Source organism: Synchiropus splendidus, chromosome 7, assembly GCF_027744825.2.
Source record: "Synchiropus splendidus isolate RoL2022-P1 chromosome 7, RoL_Sspl_1.0, whole genome shotgun sequence".
Classification (NCBI taxonomy): Eukaryota; Metazoa; Chordata; class Actinopteri; order Syngnathiformes; family Callionymidae; genus Synchiropus; species Synchiropus splendidus.
Window position 1 is genome coordinate 14,767,520 of NC_071340.1, and position 26,608 is coordinate 14,794,127.

At 42.3% G+C, this 26,608-nt stretch overlaps 1 protein-coding gene across 2 annotated transcripts; it reads left to right on the forward strand.

Moving 5' to 3' along the window:
• Positions 1-1,779: 1,779 nt before the first annotated feature.
• sgsm1a (small G protein signaling modulator 1a) lies at positions 1,780-26,468 on the forward strand. Of its 2 annotated transcripts, none has more exons than XM_053870895.1 (25): positions 1,780-1,850; positions 1,943-1,986; positions 6,348-6,423; positions 11,800-11,962; positions 13,080-13,232; positions 13,313-13,380; positions 13,449-13,594; positions 14,371-14,508; positions 15,131-15,255; positions 17,927-17,994; positions 18,069-18,232; positions 18,752-18,887; positions 19,566-19,695; positions 20,011-20,075; positions 20,166-20,311; positions 21,695-21,823; positions 21,893-22,075; positions 22,294-22,359; positions 22,457-23,230; positions 23,298-23,422; positions 23,483-23,565; positions 23,681-23,790; positions 23,853-23,949; positions 24,017-24,184; positions 24,262-26,468. In XM_053870895.1, exons 1-25 carry the CDS (start codon positions 1,844-1,846, stop codon positions 24,348-24,350), a joined length of 3,453 nt encoding a protein of 1,150 aa, XP_053726870.1. In that variant the 5' UTR covers positions 1,780-1,843; the 3' UTR covers positions 24,351-26,468. The 2 variants fall into 2 exon arrangements, with proteins under 2 accessions (XP_053726870.1, XP_053726871.1); XM_053870896.1 differs by having other exon boundaries at positions 22,520-23,230.
• The last annotated feature ends 140 nt before the right edge of the window (positions 26,469-26,608 follow it).

Below are 26,608 nucleotides of genomic sequence, written 5' to 3' on the forward strand. Positions count from 1 at the left end.
TAGATCATACATTTGTCTGCAAATGTTATGTCTTTTCGCTCTGTTGGTGCTGTTGTGTACATCATGATTGTAAATGCTACGAAGCAGCTCTGGTGAGGCAAGCAGGGGAAGCTCTGCGGTGCTGTGCTGCTTACTCAGGCAGAAGTCCTGATATGACATTTAACAGGACATGCTATTTACCTCATTATTGTGGAGAGGCAGAGCTGTGAGTCATCACAGCATGGGAATCCTGAGACTAACAGGAGACTGAAAAGGATCACACAGCAAAATCTCAATTCTTTAAGTGCCAGGGCTTTTTTCCCCCTTTTTCTTCTTCTATTATTGTTGCTGTTGTTGTTGTTGTTGTTGTACTCTTTAAACAGTTTTTCTTTATTTATTTTTGGACCACATCATGGATGAATGGTGAAGCTGAAGACGTGTTCATCTCCACCTGTCATCCTGGGTTATCACTCCAACCTCTCTCCACCTGATCTACCTGACAGCTTCACCCCTCAGGGGTAACCAGGACTCCTGCGCTAAACTCAGTTCGACTCGCTGAAGCCTCCCACTCCCCTCGACTGACTTTTCCAAAATATATATATATCGAAATTGCGGATGCGAATACAGTGATTAACAGTGTTTGGAGAATTAAGAAACAATAATAGCGCCATCTTCCGTTGAATGTTGGAACACTTCCTTAAAAGATAAACTGATAAGATTACCTCACCGTGGCCGCTGAGTGTTATTTTAAAAGAAGTTTTTGTGCTGTGCAAATGATCTTAAAAACAAATGCAAGTAAAAATAATAAGTGATTCAGATGGGACGTTATGTAATTACGGTTTAGCGTTCATATTTCCTAGGGTCATTTTCAAAACATTTTTTTATGAACTGTCAAATAAAAAACAAATTAAGTTAATTTAAATGAACTTTTTTACTCGTAACTCTCCCTGTTGACCACTAGAGGGTAGCCTGACACTAAATTGGTGTTCGTGTCTATGAGAAGGAACATGCGTATAAATCAGAGCTAAAAATAAATAGAAATAGAGAATAAATATAGATTTCTAATCTCAAGCGCACAAACGCTGAGTTGCCTCGTGATTCATGTCAAATTATTCAACCACTTTGTATCTGTTTTGTAAATTGCAATATTTTTTAATCAACACCGGTGTGACCATTTTTCCGTCGTATCTATTCATGCTAAGGCCATTAAAACAACGTTGCGCTTTTAGCATGTTTATCACCCTCTTCCGTGCGTCTGAAGAAGTTCGTGACAGTCTGTTATGTTGAGTTGTTGTAGTAAACAAGAGTTTGCATGAAGAACGCCACTCTTGTTTTGATAAACTCTTCCTTCAAATTACACAGAACAGAGACATGTGCGATTAATTTGGCATTAATCGAGTTAACTTGCGATTGATCGATTCAAATGAGATTTAAATATTAGATCTGACAGCACTATCATTAACATAAGACTTTTCAAGGGTTTACCTAAAACAATCTCAACGGAGAGCTGTCTGTATAGTGTCGAATAACGAATCCCGGACGTGGTCGGTTATTTTAATTTTGATTTTTTGTTCATATTATTTTGCTACTGACTCCATTAAATGGTGATCTTCACATTAAGCGGCCTCCTCTTCGTCATCTGGTCATGGCAGGAACTTCCTATAAAGCGAACCTGCGAGCAGGTGCTATGTGGATGCAGCGTCTCTGGCAACTTTTTAATTGACACCAGGGGCAGCTAATAGCCGTTGACCGCCTCTTTTAGGGGCGTGTCAATAAAGAGGGGCGGAGTCGTGAGGCGGCACTCGGCTGTCAGGAGGCTGCTGTTCACGCACAGCGACCGAGGAGGGGATCCGTGTCAGCAGCCATGGCAGGTGGGTGAGCAGGAAAACGGCACTTGTGGTTGTTTTTAAGTGTTTTTAAAACCCGTAGCTGGTGATAAACGCAGGCGTGATGTGTTTTGCAGAAGCAGAGACCCGCCAGAAGCTGCTGCGCACCGTCAAAAAGGAGGTGGGTGTTCTCGTTTTCCTGTTCGGGGCGACTCACGTTAGTGTGAATGAAAGCGAGATGGATAAAAGAAAGAAGAACAACAATCACCTGTTTCATGATTGAATTAATTGAATTTCTGAATAAGGCGTGTTGGCTTCTGTTAAGTTGATCAGACGTGAGCATTAGAAGTGTAAGCATCAGTGTGTGTGCGTGCGCGCGTGCGTGCGTGCGTGTGTGTGTGCAAATATGAATGTTGGCACGGTTTGTTCAGCTGCCTCTCTGTCACATTATCATCTCTGGTAACTGTGGTAACAGTCAAGTTCAGAGTTCATGGAAAATTAATGGAACATCAGAACCACTCTCGCATCCAAACATATCTATGTAGAATGAACAGAAAAGCTGGAGAATGTGTTCACCAGTCAGGCATGTGTATTTAGGGCATCTCTCTTCCAAATGAAATTCGCTTAGAGCTCTTAAATTGTATCTTTCAATTTAGTAAACATATGGAAATTTCAGAAAAAAAGATCCTTTTACAAGAGTGAAATAGCAAAACATAGACGACATAAGTGGGAAGTAAATGCTGTAAAAACCATTAGCATCATATTTTTTAATACGTAAACAAAATTGATCTCTCTTACATTCTATTACATACTCTGTGATTCTAGCCAAACAGCTATTGATATTGATATATTTGGAAGTTGTATAGACTGTTGTCGAACCATCTTTACACGAGTGAGGTTCATATTTCAGGTAATTCTGATTTTCATTCAGCCAAGTTAGCGCTCATTTCCCACAGTGTCTGTATGAGCACACTCAATATACTCTAGGAACCATCCACCAACAGCTAGTCCTCTCAGCTGTAAGCAGCTGGTGAAAGTTTAAGTCTGTGGCTGAAAAAAAAAAGGAAAAAAAAATCAGACATCAATCGATTAACACGTTGTCTTTTTTGTTTGCCGTCAGTCATGCTCATTTTAGCGCAGCCCACCCTATCCATGTGTCTCATACAGTCATTTGCATATTTATTACGCACCTCTGAGTCACAGTTAGTAAGAAGAAGCCACCATTGTTTTCCATTTGACAAGTTATACTGCACTGTATGTGCAAGCACTTGACACAGCATAAGGGTTTTGTTTTTTTGATGACGTGGTTTGGCTTTTTTCTGCACTAGAGATAACATCTAAGTGCAGATCTCAGCTCATTTGTCGTGGTCTTATCTGTAGAAACAGAGCCTTGATGTAATTGACCCCATCTCTTTTGTGTTGATGCTGTCTTGCAGTATGTTGGGTTTGTGTGAGTTAAATCTTACATTGCAATGGCAAAATGTGTGAGCCAAAATCCTTAGCAATTGCATTCTCTGAAACATTATTAGCTGCGTAGGTTAAATCAGATGGTGCCTCCATGATTCTCGCACTCTCAGTGTCCAGCTGGTAATATGCTGCCTGCCTGCTCAGATGTACAGTACCTGGATGAGGGCCATTATAATAAGTGCAAGAGGTCTGCCCCTGCAGAATTACATCCATGATTAACCATAGTTTTAGTCTGGAGTGAGCCCGCCTGGATCCGATCCTCAACCGTGCCGCTGTTGTCCATTCTATCTTACAAGTGCAACTAAAAACAAACACACACCCTTGTTTGCTGAAGGAGAGAGAGTTATGAATGCATTTGTCGGGGTTTCTTGTGGCTTTAATCTAATTTGTACTGAAGGTGAGAATATTCTCAAATGGTTGCCATCTGTTTACCTGTAAAAAGGCTCCATAGTTGGAAGAACTTGCAGGGTATTTCTCATATATATGAATATTTCTTGTCACCTGCATGGGACCAGATAAAAGTAGATTCTTTACATTCATGTATTGTGTTCTGACCCTCCTCTTGATCTCTTGGTTTGGGTCTTTTATTGAAATAACCCTGTAAGTTGTTATTGCATTACTGACTGGTTGTTGCCTTGCAGTGATTCTTGAATCCAGACTGCTTTCCACCATTTTGTCTGAGGACCATTTAGTCTTAAGAATCACAGCTCAAGAAACGATGAGTAGACAGTCTCCTGGAGCGACACAGAACACATTCACTTGCTAACTGGTGTTGTCTGTGTGTTTGTTGCGGTTTTATTTCTATAGATCTACTTAACTGCTGTTAATCATCGGTTCATATTATATATGTGGGTCCCCCAACACAGTTTCAACAACCCAAACTCAGTCTGGCTGAAGGAGAATGGAGAAATTATTATTTATATTTATCTTGTTTAACCTCTTTTCCTCAAATTAAAGATGATGGCTGACTTAGTGTGGCTAGACCTCAAGTTCTCTGTGGCCTGCATGAATGATAGAGAAACATTACTGGATGTGTTTTTCCCAGCTTGACTGTCTTCACTCTGCTATTACACAGCTAATTGGAATACTCAAAAGCTACTTTATCACTCTCGATGAGCCCCTCAGGCTGCAGCAGCTCATCATTAGAGGTGCACATTACTTGTCACTTCCTCTACATTTACAGAGGTTTATTTATTTATTTTTCGTGGTTCAAGCGATTGTGAGTGCTTTGTTTGTGACGGTACAATGAATGTTTTCCTGGCTGACGTTCCTCTTGATAAGAGCACAAGTGTGTCTGGATATTACTAGCTGAAGAGCCAGTGTTGATGCGTCCTCTTAGGTGGGACTCATCCACTGTGCAACACATGCCGTTACCAAAGTAACCTGCAGGTTGTCTGTGCTTAGACACGTTGATGTCTCCGATTCCTCTGAGAACAAATCAGTCACCCAGATTAGGGAGATGAGAAATGTGCCTCTCTGAGGGGAAGTGACTTGATGTTAGGGAAATAATTAACAACACAGGGAGAGTGAGCGTGAGAAAAATGGGGTTCATGCCTGTGTGACTATGATCTGATTGGTGACGTTGATAAATGTGTTGTGTGTGAGAAGAGCCCATTGATGTCTATTTTTTTATCTGAAATCAGACAAAACAAAATAAGTCATGAATCATAAATAAATTATTATTTAAAGGGTGGAATGTGAGGCTCAAAGTAGAATGCTGTTCCTCCTCATTGAAAGTTTAGGTGTTTTTTGAGATGAATGATCCAGTGCTGGACTTGACACTTTCATCAATGAGCGTCTGGCTGGAAGACTTTTTAGACTTTACTTGGATTTACTTAAAGGGGATTACCTTTTAAGCACCTTTGAGTTAGCAATCCTGTGTTAGCACACTTATGACATACAGTTAAATAACCACAAACACAAATGTGATCTGCAAATAGTCACTGGGATATATGTTCAAGTGAAGCAGGGGTGTCAGATGCAGTCATGCTGGGCCAAAGTTTTTGACACGATACAAGTTGCCGAACCAACTAAAGGCGTATTCGTAGCATAATGGGGTTCGACACTGAATCACAACAAGAAAGACGGGCTGGTTTTTCTCCTTAAATTCCTACCTATTGTTCTCCTTGAATGTTATTATTTTCACTTGCTGTGGAGTGGTAAAGATTGATCTAAAAACGTGACCCCCATGGGTTGTAATGTCAATAGTATTTAGTGCATTCCAGGTCAGTACTACTGAATTTAATTTTGAGTCAAGAGTTTGTGTTTGAACGGGCTTTGGGCTGTTTCTGTTCAAAAATCTGAGTCTTGAGTTTGTCTGATGGAATGGGGGGGGCTAAATTTCATCCGAGGCCGCTCCCCAGTTGGAGATCAAGGGAGTCTTCGGAGAACAGTGTTGTACATCCTTTCCGGTTCTTTACTGTTGGACTGTCTTGCTAGGCAGAGTCATCCTCGACTGCCAGTGATGGAGTGCTGTTAGTGTGAATCACACTTGACAGAAAATAGCGGGAAAACTCCCCTCACACTGGGGAAATCTCCTGGGTGAAGTCTTAGAGTAAGGGGTCAAAATGCTTAAGCACTCGAGAGAGGTTTGACAGGCCCAAACTTCTGATCCTCTTGTTTGTTGTAGAATAAGATGATCTCAAACAAGTGCATAACACCGAATTGGAGTCTTCAGCGTGATAACCTTAAACTCCTGTGAGCCACAATAAATGACCAGGAGCGCCCGATTTGGCCCCCAGCACTTGAGTTTAGCACCTGGCGTGCCACCTGACAGGTTCAATTGTCACTACTTCCAAAGATGCCTCCCCACTTTCTAGTCGTCACTGTCAGGAAAAGAAACAATGACTCATCCAGTACATTCATGAATATTCTTTCCTCAGGTTAAGCCACGCGTCATCCTGATGCTGCAGGCTTTCTTAAATATTTCCATCCCCTTCACATCTTGTAATTATTCTCTGAAACGCATTTATCACTCAATTACCCTGTCAGCGACAAGCTGCTCACACACCACGGGTGAAACTGCCGAGAGACATTAATGAATGAGTCATCTAGCATCTGCTGTGTGTTTGACAGGTGAAGCAGATTATGGAGGAAGCAGTCACCAGGAAATTTGTTCATGAAGACAGCAGCCATATTGTGTCCTTTTGTGGTAAGTAAACAACTTTCTATGGCACACATTTGTTGTTGGAAGCATCTTCAGTGGCTTATCATTGAAATTTATTGCAGTCAATTACATGACAAACCTCTTTCATAGGTGATCGAAATCCAGCCACGACAGCAGCCATGTAGATGAGATTAGATTTAATGTTGAGAATGCATCTGAGTGTTTTAAGGGACTTCCTATCAAAGCCTGGCTGCTGCATAATAGAACAGCTGTTGCCTGAAAAGAAAGGACTGATTTAAGCAGTTGTGTCAGTTAGTCAAGTGTGTGGGCGATTATCTTTTGAAGGTCTTAGAAAGATGCGTGATTGTGGTGATCATCCAGATTTCAGAGAAGGGGACACGCTGACCTGTCTGTCGAGCTCAAATGTGGAGGCAATGTTCTGCTACAATATGACAGATTGTACTACCATAGTGAATAATACGGACTGAAAAATATTTCAATGATCTGAACTCATGTATATGTTTAGAATTTGAGTTGTTTCGATCGGTGTGAAGTCGCAGAATGAATCCAGGTGTCAGCAGAAAAGCCCGGGTGCGCGAGGTGAGTTGGCCTCATTAGATTATAAGAGAAAGCTAATGAGTGTCACAGCGGGAAGCATGAACTGTGGTTGAACTCTGGATGCAGATCTGTTAATTAATGTCAGTTCTGGAAGCAGTCCTGAAATATGGAAGGTTCTTATCCTGGAACACTGAGCTCCTCTTCAGTCCCTGTGGGCTTGGAACTGAAGGGTCAGCTTTTTTATTACCGAGAAGTCATTTAGAATTTTGATGTTGTGAATGTGGGGCATGGTGAAACTGTTTTATGTAACTTTCGCTGTGGTCATGTGATTGACCAGATGAAGGTTTGTCTTGACAACTGAAGCGTATTTCTTCTCAGTTTGGTCTTGTTTTTCGTTTCCAAAAAGAGGTTCTCTTCATGGTCTGGCTCAACGTCATCATTAAAAGTCATTCACCTGTGTGTAAAGGTTTTTTAGGCAATTCAATTTGATACGGATCTGTTTATGGCTGTTATTGTATTATGGAACATCAAACATTATTAACCAAAAGAAGTGTTTGCTCAATTTAAATGGACTCAAAATGTGAATTTGCAAGGTGATAGCTGAGGTTCCTCCATCGTGTGGATCCTAAAGTGTGACTGGGTGTTCATTAACCAGAATTAATTTCTTTCATATTCTCTGTGATATTTGTTCCAGCACCGGCTGAATCTGAATCACGCTGTGCAGGTCTTTAATCATACTGTGTGCGCATGCATTTCCCACATGGGCCTCTCAGGTGACAAATTATCTTGCATTCAAACCTTTATTATCCAATATTAGCAAAACTGGCTACGATGCAGAGCAATTTGTTTGCTCATCTCTCGTCTTATTATTTCAGTTAAAAAACAATTACGGTAAAAATGCCCAGGAAAATCCACTTTCCTGCAGCAGGAGTAAATGTATCTGAAGTGCAATATTGTTGAAGAAGCTAAATGGTTTGGCTCATGATCTTCGATCATTTGCAATCCAACCTGGGGAAATTTGAAACAACAAATTGATCCTTTTCAAGCCAATGTACAGTAGGTGATGTAAACAAAGTGATGTGGTGCAGAATGGAGGTAACAATAGAAGACGAGAACATAATGAACCGCAGATAAAAGGCAAATAAACTTCACAAGTGTGGTTCTTCGCCATGAATGGAGGTGTATTCACTGTCACACTCCTCCTACATCCAGAAGTTCACACCTCAGATGGCCTCTTCCAACCCAAACTCTGACAGCAATGTAAATGTCGGTGAGTCATATTCTAGTGTCCAAGTCCATTTGCACATAACAATCTGATGTTGCCAGTATTAGAAAGAGCTAGACAATTGGAAGGGAAAGCACAATATAAGCCTGTGTTACATTTGGCCTGAAGTTGTCCTTCATGCGTTTGCGGTCCATGCATAATCATGACACTGTAGGGCTCTTTTGACAGAGCTGGGATTCATTTTGAAGGGCGCAAGCAAAACCCTGTTTTCAGAGGGTGAAGCAAAGGCAGTTTTACTGGAACATTGTAATAATATGAGGCTCACATGGAGCACTGTAACCAATGCCCTTGTGGAAAGGTACAACAGTACTTTACTTTTTAAAATGGGATAGATGTTTGTGCAGAGAGCGTCCTTGATCCAGCACATCTTGGTGTGATATGGGAGCTGCTCTCAGGCTGGACTGACCTCTCTGTCGGACATCTCCATTGCCAGAAGCATCACTTCAAGCATCCTCGATCCCACCTGTACTTCTAGAAAAATCCCATCCATTCAGGCCCTCACGCCCAGATTCAGAAACACATTCAATCGTAGTGCCAAAAGGATTCTGAACACCTGATATGAGACACTGATGAGACCAACATTCATTCCCCATGTGTGGTACTCAACAACCCGTGACTCTTTTTCATGAACATAAGAGAATATTGTAGTCACCACTGCATGAGAACAGTCCACAGGAACTGTGTTTATATTCAATGTTAATGCTACTAGTTCTTGATCCCTTAAATCCTTATGCTTTTATTCAAAAGCTCTGCTTGGAATTTGGACTCGCAGTCCTTCATCGCCATGGCAACACTAGGGAAGCTACTTTGTGTCTATGTACCATTAAAAGAACTTTCAACTGTTCCCTTCAGTTCTCAGTGATGATCTTGTCTGAAAGCTTTGGCAATATAGGAGCGTGCCTCTTGTTCTATTTGTTGATGAATATTTGCAAATCTGTCTCAGAAACAGCCGTGCAGCAACCGTAAGGTATGAATTATAGATGAAGTGTGGCGGGGTGAAAATCACAGTTGATTTGTCGGATCAATGACTATAAACAAACTGAGGTTGTTAAAGCAGCAGATTAAAACACTGTTTAAAACATTAGCAGTGTGAAATGAGACATCGCTATTGAACTGAGCTTAGTTGCTTTGCTGCAGGCTTCATTTTAGTTGCTGCGAAGCGTTTGCTAGTGCCTCATTTAACATGAGCCTGTTGCTTTTTATGTTCCATAATCTGTGGTCAGCGTGTCCGTCAAACTCATCACTCCAGAGGGACATTTACTTCAGAGTCTCTCTTCACCCTCTGTTCTGCCACGTGTTCGCCCCCCCCTTGATGCTCACAGTGGTCCCCGTTACTTCTCATCTTCTTCAGCTGCGAAATGTTCACTCACGGAGCGTCTGGACCATGGCAGAGATGGTTCATCTCACCAGGGAGCAATTAGTGGCGGACATATTTGCTACACTGAGCTGGTTGGAAATGCAGTTGAAGGAAGTGGCTCATGCCAACTCTTATTCACTCGTTCATCTTCCATGTCTATCCGGAGGAGGGTGGAGGGTCCCTGGAGCTAATCCAGGCTACTTCATACACCCTGGATTGATGTATTATCAAATCAATACGGTCGGGCTTCAGGCAGACTCATCTCTGAATGAAACATTTACACAATAAACTGTGGATCCCACTTGAGAGCAAAGCATATTGTAGTTTCAAAGCACCGATACAGAACATGCAGTTCCTCCACCAAGGTATGGCTTAGTCATTTCATTAAGCCACGTTTTCTGTGTCTTAGCTCGTGGTGAGAGGTGAGAAGAACTGCAGCACGATAAAATGAAAATGTGTTGTTCGTTTAAAGGTAAAATGTATTTTGTGGTAAGCCATCAAATATGATTTAAAATTAAAATAACTAATAAGCAAAAAGAATGTAACGCTTATATTTTTTTGGCTTCACTATATATTACTTTATTAGTATATTTAATAAATTGTTGGGCTGTCCAACAAACCTTCCTGTTGTTGTGAAGGCTTATGTTCTATATATATGTTTTGCTTCTTGAGCCCATAACATTAGTTAAGTCCCAATTTAATGTGTTATGGTATGAAATTCAGGTAAATAGGAGCAGTAGGTGTCACAGTGAACGTCTATCAAATGTCCAGCTTAAAGTATTCCTACTTGCATTTTTACAAAATTGTGTCCAGAGGAGATGGAACTGTCATGTTCCTTTATATAAGGGAGAAGAATTACTGTTTAGTTTGATCTATATTAAAAGATAAAATATGAAAAGCAATTGTCGATCATAGTGGGAAAAGTCGCTCATGACCAGGGATGAAAGCACATAAAATCCCAAATATCTTGGTGGAGAAGCTTTTGGATACAGCGTGAAGCATTAACGTTGGTTTATAACAAAAGATTAATTTGCTCATTCATTACAAACACAGTCAGGAATTTAGTCCAGCAGTTGAAATGAGCATTTTGAAATTATTACTTGCTAATTTGCACGTAGGAGGACAGTTTGTACAAAACTGAAAGGATGTGTTGGATGAACACCGAAGACCTTTTAATGTTCTGACATTTAGCTTCTTTCTCTGGTAATTATGTTGGACGGTGGAAGATAAAGAGAGGAGAAGATCCGATACATGTTGCAGAAGCATTAAACTGGAAGACTAACCGTAGCTGTTTAGTTACTTTGTGAGGTGAGAAAAGAAAGGCGTGATGATAGAAGAGGTGAAAATGTTTGAAGGAGGGAGGTTGATAGACAGAGAGAGATGCCATAATGTGGTTGAGTCGTGGCTGCCCCTCCCTCTGCTTGTTCTCCTGGAGCCCAATCTCTCGATCATCTGGAGTTGCTGTGGCAACCCCAGCCTTCCCATTGACCCCATGTGAACAGAATCACAGGATTACTCCTGGAAGAGAACACAAATGTCAACACGGCTCCAGGCTCCGCCACGTAGGAAGAACTGTGTTTTTCCGCATCAGAGAATGATGTAGCAAGTGTGTCATTAAGACACCGACCGAGTCCACTGGACACAATTGAAGAAATGAGCAGTCATATGCAGTCGTTATATGTGTTGTATCAGTTGTCAGAGAGAGTGTTCAAACTAATGTGCCCAGTTTGTCGTCAACTTTCTGAGAATAATAAACTGAACTTAAAAAACAAGTTTATCATGTTGAGCCAGATAGTACTGCACGTCTATCATATTTCTGACTCTTTCTTTTTCACACAAAACATTTTGTTTCGCTAGAAAAACATGCACTTTAAGCAAGCGTCATCTGTGCAAATGTACTGAAAACACTAAAAACACTGTGGTGACTATGTACTCTGACTTCAACAGCGAAATGCTTCCTCTTTGGTATTCAGTTCAGTGTGCAGCAACCCGACCAGAGGCCTCGAACATGAAGAATATTACACCACTGGCGGGAATGACTTTGCCGTCTTGGGTTTGCTGTGGAGTCAAATGGTTGAATGATCGTTACTTGAGAGAATTAAAGACATTATTTTATTTGATGGAGATCAAATGTGCTGATAATTTCGCTGCTTCTGTTTCACCTCACTTCAGGCTCAGCATTAGTTCCATTGTTGTGTTTTCACTTTTGGTGTCTCAACAGCTGCAGTGGAGGCGTGCGTGCTCCACGGTCTGAAGCGGCGAGCTGCAGGTTTCTTGCGTAGCAACAAGATAGCGGCTCTCTTCATGAAGGTGGGGAAGAGCTTCACTCCGGCTGAGGAACTGTGCAGAAAGGCCCAAGAGCTGGAGCAGATCATAGAGACCAAGTAAGAGAAGCTTTTCCTGTCCGTGTGATCTGTGTTCAGACCAGTTTTATTAGCCAACCAATCTAAGCATAATTTGAGTCACAGCATTTTTCCCTTCATAATTATTTAATCACTTTACCCGTCAATGTTCTGCTACAATAAGCAAATCTGGTAGTTATATCCAGAACCAATGCTCTCACAGGGACACTACACATTCATTGTTCTTGTTTTTGGATTGTAGTATGATACTTAATGAGAGATGACAATTTCATAGCATTGCACTAATCTTTTCTTGGTTTAAAACCAAACAGATTTGTTGTTTATAACAAGTGGGCACAGCTGAAACAATCTGTTCGGGTTGAAAACCTTTTTAGTTAGGCGATGACTGGATCAATAATTGTGAAAAAAAAACTGGGAAGGGACAGTAAATTTTTTTCATCATTAAAAAAATGGAGCTGCTTTGCTATCGATAGCACAAATAGCACCCTAGTGGTGCTGCAGCACCAGCCCTTTCCCTCTTTTTCGTAATAATAAAAGAGCCCCTTTTTCAGTCTTAGATTCTGGAGAAAAAAAAAAGTTCTCTCATCAGTTTCATGCATGAAATTTAAAGGTCTTAGACCAGATTCGGACCGGCCACCTATCGCATCAGGGTCACTAAAAGTCACCACTTGGCCACCGACAAGTCTCTTGCAAATGAGCTTTAAACATTACAGTATCTATGTGTTGAAATAAAACACATTAAAGTTGGTTATTTCGGTGACAACAGCAATAATATGTTCACGATATGAACATATTACGTATCACGATCCCAATATCACGATATTGAGATTGCGGGTTGTTGAAGGGTGTATCTTAGTATGTGTGATGCCGTGTTGAGTCAACCGACGTCAATAATTGTCACTGTGGTTTGATGCCTGTTGGAGCAATAAAAGACTTACATTTGTGTTGGTTCCTTTTTCGGACCACAGATTAGCACATTAGATTTCCAAAATTTACTGTAAAAAGGGGAGGGATGGAAAAGGTTTGTGGCAGTTGTGTGGCAAGTGTTTCTTACAATCACACGCTAAAATTGATGCTTAAAAGAGGTGTCATTTCTCATTCTTCATGCTCAGAATGTGTATTTGTTGTGTCCCTGCAGGCGAAGCCAGAGTCTACAGAGTCAAGACAGTCTCCGGAAGCTGCCTCGTCTGCCAAGTCTCACGCCTCAGGCCTACAAAAACCTCTGGATACGAACGGCTCTGTTTGAGAAAGTGCTTGACAAGATTGTCCACTACTTGGTGGAGAACAGCAGGTATTCCAGGGAACTATTGACCTTACAAATGGAGTTCGTCATTGAAGATCTGTTTAATGTTCTGTGTTGTTTTTTTTCAGTAAATACTACGAGAAGGAGGCTTTTCTGATGGATCCCGTGGACGGACCCATCCTAGCTTCTTTGTTGGGTAATCATTTCACATTTTTGGGGAATTACAAAGGAGTGGTCTGAACTTTCTGCCCTTGATGTCATCAGTTGGACCTTGTGCTTTGGAGTACACCAAGATGAAGACTGCAGACCACTTCTGGACCGACCCGTCAGCTGATGAGTTGGTGCAACGGCATCGAATCCACGGAGGCCACTGCAGGCAGGATTCTCCCACCAAGAGACCGGCATTGTGTGTAGGTATTAGAACAACATTGAGATTGACTCAGCATCTTCTCATCTTCAACCACGAGGCCTGACGAAACAATGATGTCAGACCTCAGTTGATGACAATTACACAAGTAGCAATTTAGAAGCAAATAAAAAGTGTGCTTTGATCATTCTGTCTGGACTTGAGTGTACTGAAAGGATTCTGAATGTTGCTGATAAGGACCATGAAGTGCAGTTGGAGGGTGATTGTGCTGTTAGGTTTGTTTACTCACAGTATCCCACACAAAAAAAGCACACAGCGTGGCCATTAGCCAAAATGTAATCAGTGCTGTGCACAAGCCATTCAAATAAAGTGCATTCACTTTGTTTCATTCTGAATGTTCCACTAGATTCAAGTTCATTGCTGACACACATTTTGCATGCTGTAATATGTGATGATGTGCTCAATTCAACCCCCAGAAAAATTATGAATGTTCAAAAGACTTTTTTAGTTTCCTGCGTTATGTATCACATGAAGTGTTATGTATCGCTAATAAGATGAGAGAAAGATGTGCTTATTAAATGTAAAATAATAATAAATATTACTATTATTATGAGACTTGGGTATGTGGACGTGAAGAAGGAAACCTGAAAATGATGCACAGGAAAGGTTAAGGTAGAGGAAACTGACTTGTGGCACCGCCACATGGGAAGTGTTGAATAAGCTCAATCAAAATTATGTGGCTGAAATATGCAATATTTTTGTCTTCATCCAGTTTGTGTTAAAAGAAGCTCCTGCTGATCTTCTGTGTTTATGTTGCAGATCCAGAAGCGTCACTCCAGCAGCAGCATGGATGAGCGTCCGTCTCCTTCACCATCTGCCCGGGAATATGTGGAGTCACTTCATCAAAACAACAGAGCGACTCTCCTTTTTGGCAAAAACAACGTCCTTGTTCAACCAGTAATGACTTTCATACCCATTATAGACCCAAATTGAGTATTTATAGTGTCCCAAAAAGAGTCAGATCCCCCTGTAGTTAATTGAAACTGCCTTGTGCTGCCTTATTTAGCAAGTCTGTGCGTCTAGCCACGTCGGACCCTCTTCATAAGAAGTCCAAAAAACAATATTTTATCATATAATCTATTTAAATCCATTGCTGACAGTCTGCGCTGCGAGGCAGCAGCTGAGTCATGAATGCAGATTCATTGCCAGTCTACAGTACATGTTGGAGAAGCTGCTCAGCCTTCAGCAAATCCAGACCTTTTCTCTGGATATATTAACAAGTATAATTACAGATGTTTCCTTTCCTTTCCTTGAAGCTTGAATATTGCATCGCACAAAGCAGCACTAATGGAGGATGACTCAGGATGATGTTGAATATAATGGAGTTATTTGTTTGAATCTCTTCGGTTCACCGTTTGTTGATGGGTGAAGTTAATTCGCCCAAACTGTTTATTCTCATTTCAACTGCAGATTGTAAACAAACCTTAAGTATGTAATGAGCTCAAATTCTGTCTTTTTTTCCTTTGTTGTCTTTCGCCCAGCCATTCATCCAATGCAGTGTTTGTTTGGATCATTTCAGAGAGACGATATGGAGGCCATTCCGGGGTACCTCTCCTTGCACCAGGCCGCTGAGAGCATGAAATTAAAGTGGACCCCAAACCAGCTCATGAACGGGTCAGTCGGCGACCTGGAATATGAGCGCAGGTATGAAAGATTAATACACGAAAAACCAATTCAATATGTCTTGAAGACATAATACTTGTATCTGCTGTTGATGAAACATTCTGAATAATGCAGTGTTTATGTGTCGCTTGGGGTCTCTGCTGATCTTTTGAAGCTTATTTTCTGCTCAGCAGAAGCCTCAGGTGCTTATTGACTCTCTGGCTGCCAGATCGTCTTCTAATGAGATGATAGTGTTATGTGTGTGTTCCTTGAGCCACCGTTGCTTCATACTGCAGCTGTGTCTGGTGTCGTCTGTTCTATTTATGTTCTTAAAGTAAAGCATTCAGTGCACTAAAATCTGGATCAATTTACCCCTCACCATGGTGTTTAATACCCCAGCAGGTGCAATATTTTGTTTCTAGTGGGTTTGGGAGAATATTATAGAAGAGAAAGTGTCTAGGATGGTTAGAGTTCCGTCCCCTGGAGGAGGTCAGATATCATGCTGTCTTGTTCTCATGAGTGGGCTGAGGTTGGAGCATGGGATTGACAGACGAATCTGTTCAGCATCTTCAGCCATGAGGAGGCTTGTTCTTCCGTTTTAAGATTGAGTACGAGCTGAGCCGAAAGGCAAAGGTCTGGATTTACCTGTCCATCTACATTCTACTTACTTCTGGTCTCAACCTTTGTGGCGCCTTGTCAGGGTGTCTCTCCAGTGACTCCTGGCATGTCTTTGGTTCAGTGGCAGCCCCTTGGATAAGGATGGATGGGTGGAAAGGATAAAAGATAAACATCACACAATGTGTACAGTAAATGAAAGTGTCATGTTTATAAAACAATCATAAAACAACTTTCAACATTGCAATTTTCCAAATGTTGCTAGAGTAAGTAAAATCTGAAGTGATAGTTTCTTAAGTGATAGTTATTACGTTAAAGAAAATGATGAAATGGGATTGTTTATTTCAGTGTAAGATTTTAAACCTGAGACCATGTGCTGTAGAGATTAGAAAATTATACTGCGTAGCAAAAACAATATTAAAGTATAATACATTTTGTTGGGTATAATTGTATTGTTCTGCAATAACATAATTGTTACGGGTCAAGACGTCGAGTGGGACCCAAGTGCAGGGATGAAAGTCACAGGAGGCTGGAGCAAGTCAAATACAATACTTTATTCACAACAATAAAGCCTGAACAGAAAGCGTCACCGAACCGGGAGAAACAAAGCGAAGTCAGAATGTCCAAAATCAAAGAGTCACCAAACCGGCAGAAGTCCATAAACGACAATAAGTCCAACAGAAAGCGTCACCGAACCGGGAGAATCAAACGAACTTAAGTCTGGAAACAGAGAGAGACAAAAGCACCATGAACAGAGATAGTCAATCACAAAACAAATCAGGAAACACGCGGAAACAGAGGAAGAAACAAAACACTAACTCAGGCACCAGGGTTTCAGACAGATTCATCAAAATAAGCTAGCTAGCGCACAGAAAGAGAGAACGAATGAGGTGAGCCAATTTACCACGGGAACAAGAGGAGACGATCTGGCACACGTTGCTGGAGTCCAGGTGCTCTTATACACAGGTGATCGGGGAGGATTGGCTGCAGCCGTGTGCCACAGGAACAGGAAGAAAGGAGGGAGAAAGAAAAACAGGACTCAAGGAACCAAAATAAAAGCGGAGTCATGACAATAATAGCAATTTGTAACAATAATTATTATTTAATGATGATTTGAAGTTGTTTAGACAACATGCATCTATAAGAGCACATTATTGAAAACTGAAACTAGAAGACAACGTGCACAAAAGTTAGAGGCAAATACAACCATCTGCTTTAGTGGAACTTTTCATGGCTTTGTCATCATGCAGAAGCAGGATGACTCATTTCAAAGGTCTCCTCACAATTCCCAGAAACGAGAACAACCTCTGTCCTTTTAAATCTATTCACCAGTCAAGTCACGCATCGATCAAGTGTGGGATGTATTGAACAGACGATGGTCTCAGAAGTATCAGCTGGCAGCTATGTATACTTCTGCCCCGCGTTGAAGAGAGAACACTGATGTTGCTCCGGCTATAATCGATAATCTGACGCATTCGCTGGGAAGGAGATGTTACCATAGCGCAACAGAGGTTGTAAAACCTGATACTTGTATGAGCTCTGTGCAATTTTGTTAGCCACCCATGGGCGGTGCCAGTTTGTCGTTGCATCCAGTTGAAACATAAAGTTAAAAAAAATGCTTTTCTTTGTTTTAAATTTTCTTTATCCTGTTTTCATATGTCATCTTGCTGTTGGTTCTTGGTTCAGTCAAGATTTCTTTCCAGGATAAGCTTCTGATCTGTAACATCTTCATTTCAGATGGGTGATCTAAGTCAGGATTAGTAACTGTCATCCATTCAAGACCCTGCGTTTTACACCTGTATTTTAAAATGTTTTATGTCCGTCTAGGTCAGAGAGGGAGTTGATTCCTTGGTGTATTTCACTTCACTCCCAAAAAGTTTTAAAAATAAAAAAAATGTACATAAGATCAGAGAAGAACTTAAATTCTGACTAGATTTTAAAGATAAAGTGTGTTTTAAACATGAAAAATTATGTTATGCAATGATAACTCAGGTGTTTTGAATGCCAAGGGGACTGGAATAAAACAAAATGTGAAATGTAAAATGACCTAAAGAAAACCTAACTAGTCTGGGTTGCTGACATGTTTTACTGTTTCCAGCGTTTACTGGGACTACGCCATGACCATCCCTCTAGAAGATATAGTCTACCTACACTGTCATCAACAGAGTGAGTCTTGAATAAGGTTTAAAAGCTTGTCAACCCTCTATAAACTGACTCTTTTCAATTTATGTCTGCTGCAGTCGACAGCGGGGGGACAGTGGTGTTGGTTAGTAAGGATGGAATACAGCGACCTCCCCTGCGCTTCCCCAGAGGAGGCCATCTGCTCCAGTTTCTCTCCTGTCTTGAAAACGGCCTTCTTCCTCACGGCCAGCTGGATCCTCCGCTTTGGTCTCAGAGGGGGAAGGTCAGCGCACCAGCATTTAAACACATCATTACACAATTGATTGAATCAGCTGAAACATGGGTGTAGTATCTGAAAAACTGGTGCTACTGTACTACTTCAATCACATTCACATAGAAAAAAAGTGTTATCAGCAAAGCTCTTAAAATATATTTAGGGGAAAGGAATCACGATGAATCAGCCATTAACTAATTAAAGTCATCTGCAAATGGTTATACTATGAATTACACTGAGCCACTGCATGATGGTCCACTGTGGAGAGAAGGAAGACATCTAAATCTGTGTTACGCCATCAATAAATCAATAAAAATGACATCTGCTTGGGGGGGGAATGTGCCTGCTTGCAGTTAAAGTGATGCTAATGATGAGCGTGGAGCTGCAGGCTAATTCTGCCGTGCCACATCAGACGGACGTCTTTGGTGGAGGAGAGCTTTGACAGTGCAGCCAACACTCCCATGAAGACCACCCACACTTCCTATAAATACATCCCAGCTCACGCTCTGAGTTTTCATCTCGTTGCAGGGAAAGGTGTTTCCTAAACTAAAGAAGAGGGTTCCTCAGGGATCTGGCTCCTTGGACTCTGTCTCAGATAAAGAGGAGGACGAGGCCACTGACTATGTCTTCCGCATCCTCTTCCCAAACAGCCAGTCAGAATTCGGTGAGAGACTCGTCTCCTGAGAAATGAATTGGAAGAGAAACATTAAGAGTAAATGCACCTGATAAACTTAAATAAAGAGAAGTGGAATCAAGTTAAGGCAGCTATAGAGTCTTAATATTTCTTAAAATGCTTTTTCAAGCGACGTCATTGAGACAAAATAGAGAGTATTAGCCTATGTTTATTTACTCACTTCACTTTCCCCTTTTCTGTATGTGTGTTTACCTCCCAAACAGGCAAGTACATTTTATAAAACTGGAAATGTGATGTGATTTCATTTTGGTGGTATTTACCAACATTCTAATGTCATTATTACTATAACAAGTACTACACAAACTACATGTAAATCTATTTCATATGACTGTGGTGTCAAAGAATGCCAACGTTTTCAAGGTTTTTCATTCACCAGAATGGGCTTCGCTGCTGGAGCCTCTTCTTTGGGCTTCACTCTGCCAGTGTGGAGCGCTGTGATGCTACTGCCACTTGCTGTACAATCAGCTCATTGCAGCCACTGATATTATACAGTCTATATTGATAAAATAGGTGTAGGTCAATATTAGTAGATTCTCCCCGTGTCAGTGGAAATGATCAGCTAAATACAGAAATTCAAATAGATATTAATTTAGATCTATTGACCTGTATTTGTGGCAGGATTTAAGTGTATGTGATGTGTGTCCCCAGTGACTCCCCCAGACCTGATGGATCAGGGCGTAACAATGTGGCACCCCACTCTCAGGAAGTCCTCATGTTCATCCTGTTCCCCAGGAAGCTTTTCTGAAGGTCTGGTCCCAAAAGGGTGCAACCACGAAAGGTGAGCTGTGTCACTTTACGTTCTGAGTGTTCACTGCTCTTGAAAACTCCCTTCCTTTTTTGGCTGTTCAGTTTGCTTCTTTCATTTAAACTCACATCATGTCGGATGCTTTTAAGATCTCTTGTATTGCATTTGGACTGTAGAATTGTGATGCAATTCTACTAAAGAAACTCGTTTCACCCCCTGTGGGAGTGAGCTGGGGAAATGAGATGATGAACGAGGAGACAGCAGTTTCATATAACAGCGCATCACTCATATTAGCATGTTGATGCGATTAGCCATGTTAGGAAACATCTTCACCCTGTGCCTCTGCAGGACGCCGCTGAAGATGCTCTGCGACAACATGAAGTACCAGATCATCTCTCGAGCCTTCTATGGATGTAGGTGTCCAGTTTACTGAAGCAACATACTTCCACATAGAGAATAGTCAGAGTATTATACAGTCTTATTAATACATAACTGACCCACAGGGCTGGCTTACTGCCGTCACCTATCCACGGTGCGCACACACCTCTCCGCCCTTGTCAATCACACCATTGTGGCACCTGATGCTCCCAGTGATGCGTACAAAGGACTCACGGCTGATGTGTGGCAGATGTTCCTGCAGGACTGCTCAGTAAGCGACACACACTTTCCACTTCAGCACCGACTGGTCAACCAATCATGCGGCGCGTGGTGTTAGTTCTGCAACAGTGAGCCTGAAAGACGATTAAGAGCCTGGCAGGTGATTTCATCATGCTACTATCTCTACATGCTGCTGCCTTCACTGACACTTGTTGTATTCTATGTTTTTCCTGTATTACAGCAGTGTGATCTCACCCATGATAGCTAGATTAAACGGAGGCCTCTGTGACCGTTGTGTATCTTTGCCGTATGCACAACAGGTCACTTAAGGAAAAACACTTAAAGGGCTCCTGTAGTGCTTTCCCATGTGTTAAGATATTTAAATTAGGGGTGGGATTTGATAAAAAAAATAATCTAGTTGATGATTTGTGTTTAATGGTATAAGAAAATTTGCCTCAAGAAGCTACATTTTTCAATTGGAATGAACTTGGCATATTACTGAATCAAATGATGGACCCATACATACAATACATACAACAAAATATTGTTTATTTTGCATCAGTTTGACAGCAGCACAACAAATCACGATGGTGCCTATATTCAAGTTTTTATATCACTCTATTTAAACTGAAGCTCTTTTAATGTCTTGAAAATATTTGTATATGAATTTCAATTGTATAAGAATTTCAAGTACATTCAGAGTAGTGGAAACCCTGGCCACTGTGTAAAAACATCCCTGTACAAAAGCAAACAGATGCTTTTGTCTGCTTTTGTTCAAGGATTCCTCCATGTTTGTTGTTGTTATCATCCTAGCTGCCACGTGTCTTGTGCATCAGTGTGATCAGTGGACCAGGAACTCCTGCACTTACAAAGGTGCTGTGTAAATTAAATTAAATTATTTTTTTTGTAATTTTTGTTGTAATTAATTAATAGTAATAATGTTGTAATTAATTAATCGTAATAAACTCATTAAATATATTTCCTTTTTTTCCCCTCTAATCATTCAAGTATGAGGAAATAACGTTCCATTAAATGGAAGGAGCTTTTACTCTGTGGGTTCAAGCCTAAATTAATGAGCTAAACTACATGAAAAGGGCGAGTGCTACAAAAGCTGCCACATTGCTCTTTGGTGTTTCTCCAAGCTGGGATGCTTAGAAGCGAGCATAGCTGAGGGACAGCTCATGAAGAGGGAGCCGACTCACAGAGGAGAGACGGGGAGCATGTTGGACTGGGTTTAGACATGATAAGTAAGACAAGCACTGAGGTTCATGGATGTGATCTAGGAGGCTATGGAGGACAGGTTTGTTTAGGGGGATGAGCTAGGAAGGCTAAGGAGTCATGGCAACCCCCGAGGGACCGAAAGACAAAGAAGAATGGTTGCCTTGGCAATCACCTGTCATTCGAAGCTCGAGCTATAATGTTCATTATTCGACAGTCCTACGAGGAGCAGGAGCTTCTTCGCCTGGTGTATTTCGGCGGGGTGGAGCCGTCACTGCGTAAGGACGTATGGCCGTTCCTCCTGGGTCACTATCAGTTTGGGATGTCTGAAGCAGAGAGGAAAGAGGTGCGTTCCTTTCACACTGCTGGTGAAATTCCCCATGAATAGAAACACCTGTGACCTTCTGCGTCTTAGGTGGACGAGCGCGTCCGAGAGTCGTACCAGCAAACCATGAGCGAGTGGCAGAGTTGTGAGGAGATCATCCGCCAGCGTGAGAAGGAGCAGCACGCCGTGGCGCTCGCTAAATGCTCCTTTGCCGCCAGTATGGACAGCTGCAGCCAAATGATGACCCATCATGACTCAACCGTCAGTAATGAGGTGCGCCAACATTTGTGTGGCAAGTCTATCGCTCACATCGACTTGGTTTGTAAAGCACACAGTACAGGTCAATGTGAAATGCTGTTTGGACTCTAACTGATGACTGTGGAGGCAACCTGAAGTGTATTATTGGCAGGCGGTCATAATCTTTTGGCTGATTGCTGTTATTGCATATGTAAAGCCAGAATGTTAAAACTGAGTGTTTGGCTGTCCTCCAGTCCTCTCAGAGCTCCGACCGGCCGAGTCTGGCTCATCTGCAGAGCGATTCCAGTGGCAGCACACAGGTATCAGAGACACTCTGTGAAGTTCTCATCCAGATGTGTGTGTGTGTGTGGTCTGGTTAAAAGCCCTTGTCACCGCCCCTGCACTCTCTCCTACTAGTTCTTCACTTCCTTCCAACCCTTCCCCTGGACTAGCCTGCTTCCCTCTGGCTTCTTCTTTCAGGTGTTTGAGTCCGTGGAGGAGGTGGACCAGATAGAGACCGAGTCCAAGATGGAGGAGGTCAAACAGGTGCCCAAGTTACCAAACGGTGCGGTCCAGAATGGCGTCAGCTCTCCAGATTCTGGACACCCTTCCTCTCGAAATTTCTCTGTCACCTCCGGAGTGTCGGACGGCTCGCTCAGCACCGAGGACAGCGCCGTCACCGACACCACCGCGAGGCTGGCGGCTCTTCCCGGCAAACCTTCTCAGGATGCAGGTCCCACTGTGAAACTGAATGATTGTGACACAAAGCAGTCTGAAGAAGGAGATGCAGTGGAGGGAAGTGAACCGGAACCAAAAGTGGAGGGGATGGTGGAAGGTGTTCTGTTGACGGACAAACACCAAAGAGTGAAGACCCCTGATGAGGGGATTGATCCGTCCAGACCTGATGGAGAGAAGAACATTTTAGTTCCTGCAGAAGCCTTCTGTTCTTCTCAGACGAATGAGGCCACCACTGAGTCAGACGAGTCTCCTTCCGCGATAGAGATGGAAGAGATCCCCAGAGCCAAAGTTTCCATGGTGCCTTGGAGCAGGAAGGGACATGCAGACCCACTGTCAGAGGACGCTGAAGCCAGGCAGCAGGAGAACCTCAGTCCAGATGGTACAGAGTCCGTCTTGTCTGATGAGCCAGAGATGGGGAGCGAGGCGACGTGTCAGGCTGGTGGCACCTACTCTGTACGCACCAGAGCTTTGACTCTTTCATGTCAGGCGCAGCACGACTGATCTTAGTCTTTTGTTCCAGCAAGACCTTCTGGACCTGTACACTTTGAACCTGCATCGCATCGATAAAGACGTCCAGCGCTGTGACAGGAACTACTGGTACTTCACTCCTGCCAACCTGGAAAAGCTACGCAACATAATGTGCAGGTAAAGCAACAATAGCATGCGTAGCCTTGACAAGAGACATGCTCAACGTTGCATCTGCAGCTACATCTGGAAGAACCTGGACATCGGCTACGTGCAGGGAATGTGTGACCTTCTGGCCCCGCTGCTGGTTATTCTGGATGATGGTGAGTCAAGACCCTTCTGACACGGTGGGGTATTTTTACTACCAATGCTGAGAGGAGGCAAAATAGCTTCCCACTCGCTGTCTGGCTCATGCTTCCGCTCTGCTGGTTCCTCCAGAGGCCTTGGCCTTCAGCTGTTTCACTCAGCTCATGAAGAGAATGAATCAAAACTTCCCACATGGAGGAGCTATGGATACCCACTTTGCTAACATGCGCTCGCTGATCCAGGTGAGACGTCGCACCACAGGAGTTGTATTTCAGTCCAACAACTCTTCCTGCTCTTTGCACAGATCCTGGACTCGGAGCTCTTTGAGCTTATGCACCAGAACGGAGACTACACCCACTTCTACTTCTGCTACCGCTGGTTCCTCTTGGACTTCAAGAGAGGTGTTTGGAAACAAACCAACATTGAAAAGCTTGATGCTATTCTGGAGCACTTGTGTATCTGTTTCAGAGCTGGTCTATGATGACGTGTTCGCTGTGTGGGAAACCATCTGGGCGGCCAAGTTTGCCTCGTCCAGTCACTTCGTCCTCTTCATCGCCTTGGCTCTCGTGGAGATCTACAGGGACATCATCCTGGAGAACAACATGGACTTCACCGACATCATCAAGTTCTTCAACGGTGAGTCTTTAGAGGGCCCTCTGAGGTTCTGGACCTCCACTAACGTCCCTCACTTTCTCTTGTCTTCTGCTCTTCAGAAATGGCCGAACATCACAACATCAACCAGATTCTGACGCTGGCCAGAGATCTGGTGTGTAAGGTTCAGATCCTGATCGAGAACAAGTGATGGCGCCTTCTTTTTCTTCCAAGTCACATGTAAACATCTGTAGCAGCACACACACACACACGTTTGTATCTCTTATCTTTGTGAGGACCACTCACAAACAAGTGGCTAACCTTAACCGCCCTTAACTAAACTTTCATAATGACCCAGGTATTTTGACGTTTTAACCCTCAAAACCTCATGAGGACCAGCCAAAATGTCCTCACAAGATTAGTGTCTTGGTCCACACAAGGATATGAACATGTGTATACACACACATACTTGTATTTCTATCCTTGTGGGCACATGTGAGGTTTCTCACTGCCATAACTCTTTCCTCAGCCTTCCTCCTTAAACCTGACCATCCAAAGGAAATGGATAATCTTAACAGGAACTCTGAACCAAACTTAAACCCAAATAAAATGACACAGTTGTTTTGAAGACTTCATCCTCAAATTGAGGCTTAACCTCGTGGGGTGCAGCCAACTGTCCTCACAAAGTCATACGGTCCTCAGAAGGACAGTGTTATGTCAAGAATTGGTCCCCACAAAGTAGGATAAACAAGCCCACACACCAACACACCTTTGCTGCTATGAGCCTTACTGAGTGTAGCCCCTCTGCCGTCTGTGTTGTCGACTGATAGAAAAAAAACGTGGGTATATTTGTCCTCACTTGCAAGGTGTTACAGGAAAAGTGTCTTAAATGTCTTTACAAATCCCCAAAGTGTCGATCTTAATCAGAGTGCACTTACTATTTTAACCTTTCAAGCCAAAAGAAGAAGATACATTCAGAACTATATTTGTGAGGAAAACTTTGCTGTTACTATTTTACTAGCTAAGACTGATACTATTTCAAGATATAGCCCGGTGTCCTTTTAAAGCCGATATTGTGATTTGTAGTACGAATGCAAGCAGAAACTTTAGAATCTATTTCAGTATTTGGTCTGTGATTTACTATCAGCAGTGTTGTCGTCCTGAAGCTGCCTCGTCCGTTCCTCTGTATGTGTGACCGTGTCGTGCCGATTATGTTCCTATTGCACAAGTTATGTCCCTTTTACTTGTCTGACGGAAGAATGAGTCACAGAGAGACGTTCTCACGACCGACATTTCATCATCTCGTAAGACGTTAGTGCAACGATTGTGAGGGGGGAAACAAATCCCAGAAAGCTGACCTTGGTTTTGAATGCTTCCAGTATATTTCACATGGCATTAAAAAATGTTTATTTTCAGTCACAATGCATTAAGCTTCCTGCCGAATGTGTGCTCCGCCTTTATAGTTGTACAGTCTCTGCCAAAGGTTCCTGAGCACCTCCTGAAAATACAGTTTTAGTCTCTCGCCTCTTGAATCAGTGAAGATGTCCACATCTGAAAAGCTGCTTTAAAATGACAAATAGTAATCAATCTGGCAATTAAAGGGTTAAAGTGGTGGCAGTTCTTTAACATTGCAGATGATTTTAAAGTGATTTCATGGATATTTTTTCTAGCAAAGTTGAAGACTAAAGACACAACCTGAACTATATTGTTCATGTTGACATTCTTCATCTCCTCCTCCTTTATCTCACCCATGGTCCTCATTGGTTGCCTTCCTCTTCTCCTTCTCGCTGGCTCCTTCACCTCTACTGTCTCTCCCCTCCACGTCTCCAGACCATTTGGATCACCAGGTGTGGATCAAAGCCAACCCAAAAAAAGTGTTCCTCTTTTAATAGTTGTGCAAGTGGAGCCATCTTGACTGGTTCAAGAGGAGAGTGCACTTGAAATCAGGCTGCTAGTGACCAATAATTAACCCTTAAATTGTTAAGTCAAGAAAAAGAGCCACAACGTTGGTGACCCGAATTTTCCCAACCCAGAAATCTCAATCCAATAAACAGAAGGGATTGAAAAGCAACTGGAAACCCTCACTGCCACTGTTGGGCCACTTCATGAAGCGGGTCTCGGCTTTTGTCCTGCTCTCTACAACAAAGCACAGAAGCTATGCCTTTGTCAGATTTTAAACGTATTTATTTGCTGCAACATATTTATTATTTATTTATTCTCGTTTATACTCGCAAATCCTTGTTTTGTATATCAGATTTGTTTTGTCATCACCGGATTCCAGAAATGCATTGTAAAGCAATCAGAGGCGATGAGTTGATATCAAATATATATTAAATGGTAAATGTAATGAAATCTTGTCGTGTCTTTCTTGTCACCTGAAACTTCTGTTTACGCTCGTCTTCCGGACTGTTTTTCGCTTCACCTCTTGCACCATCTACTGGATGTAATAATAATAAATATCACCGTTTA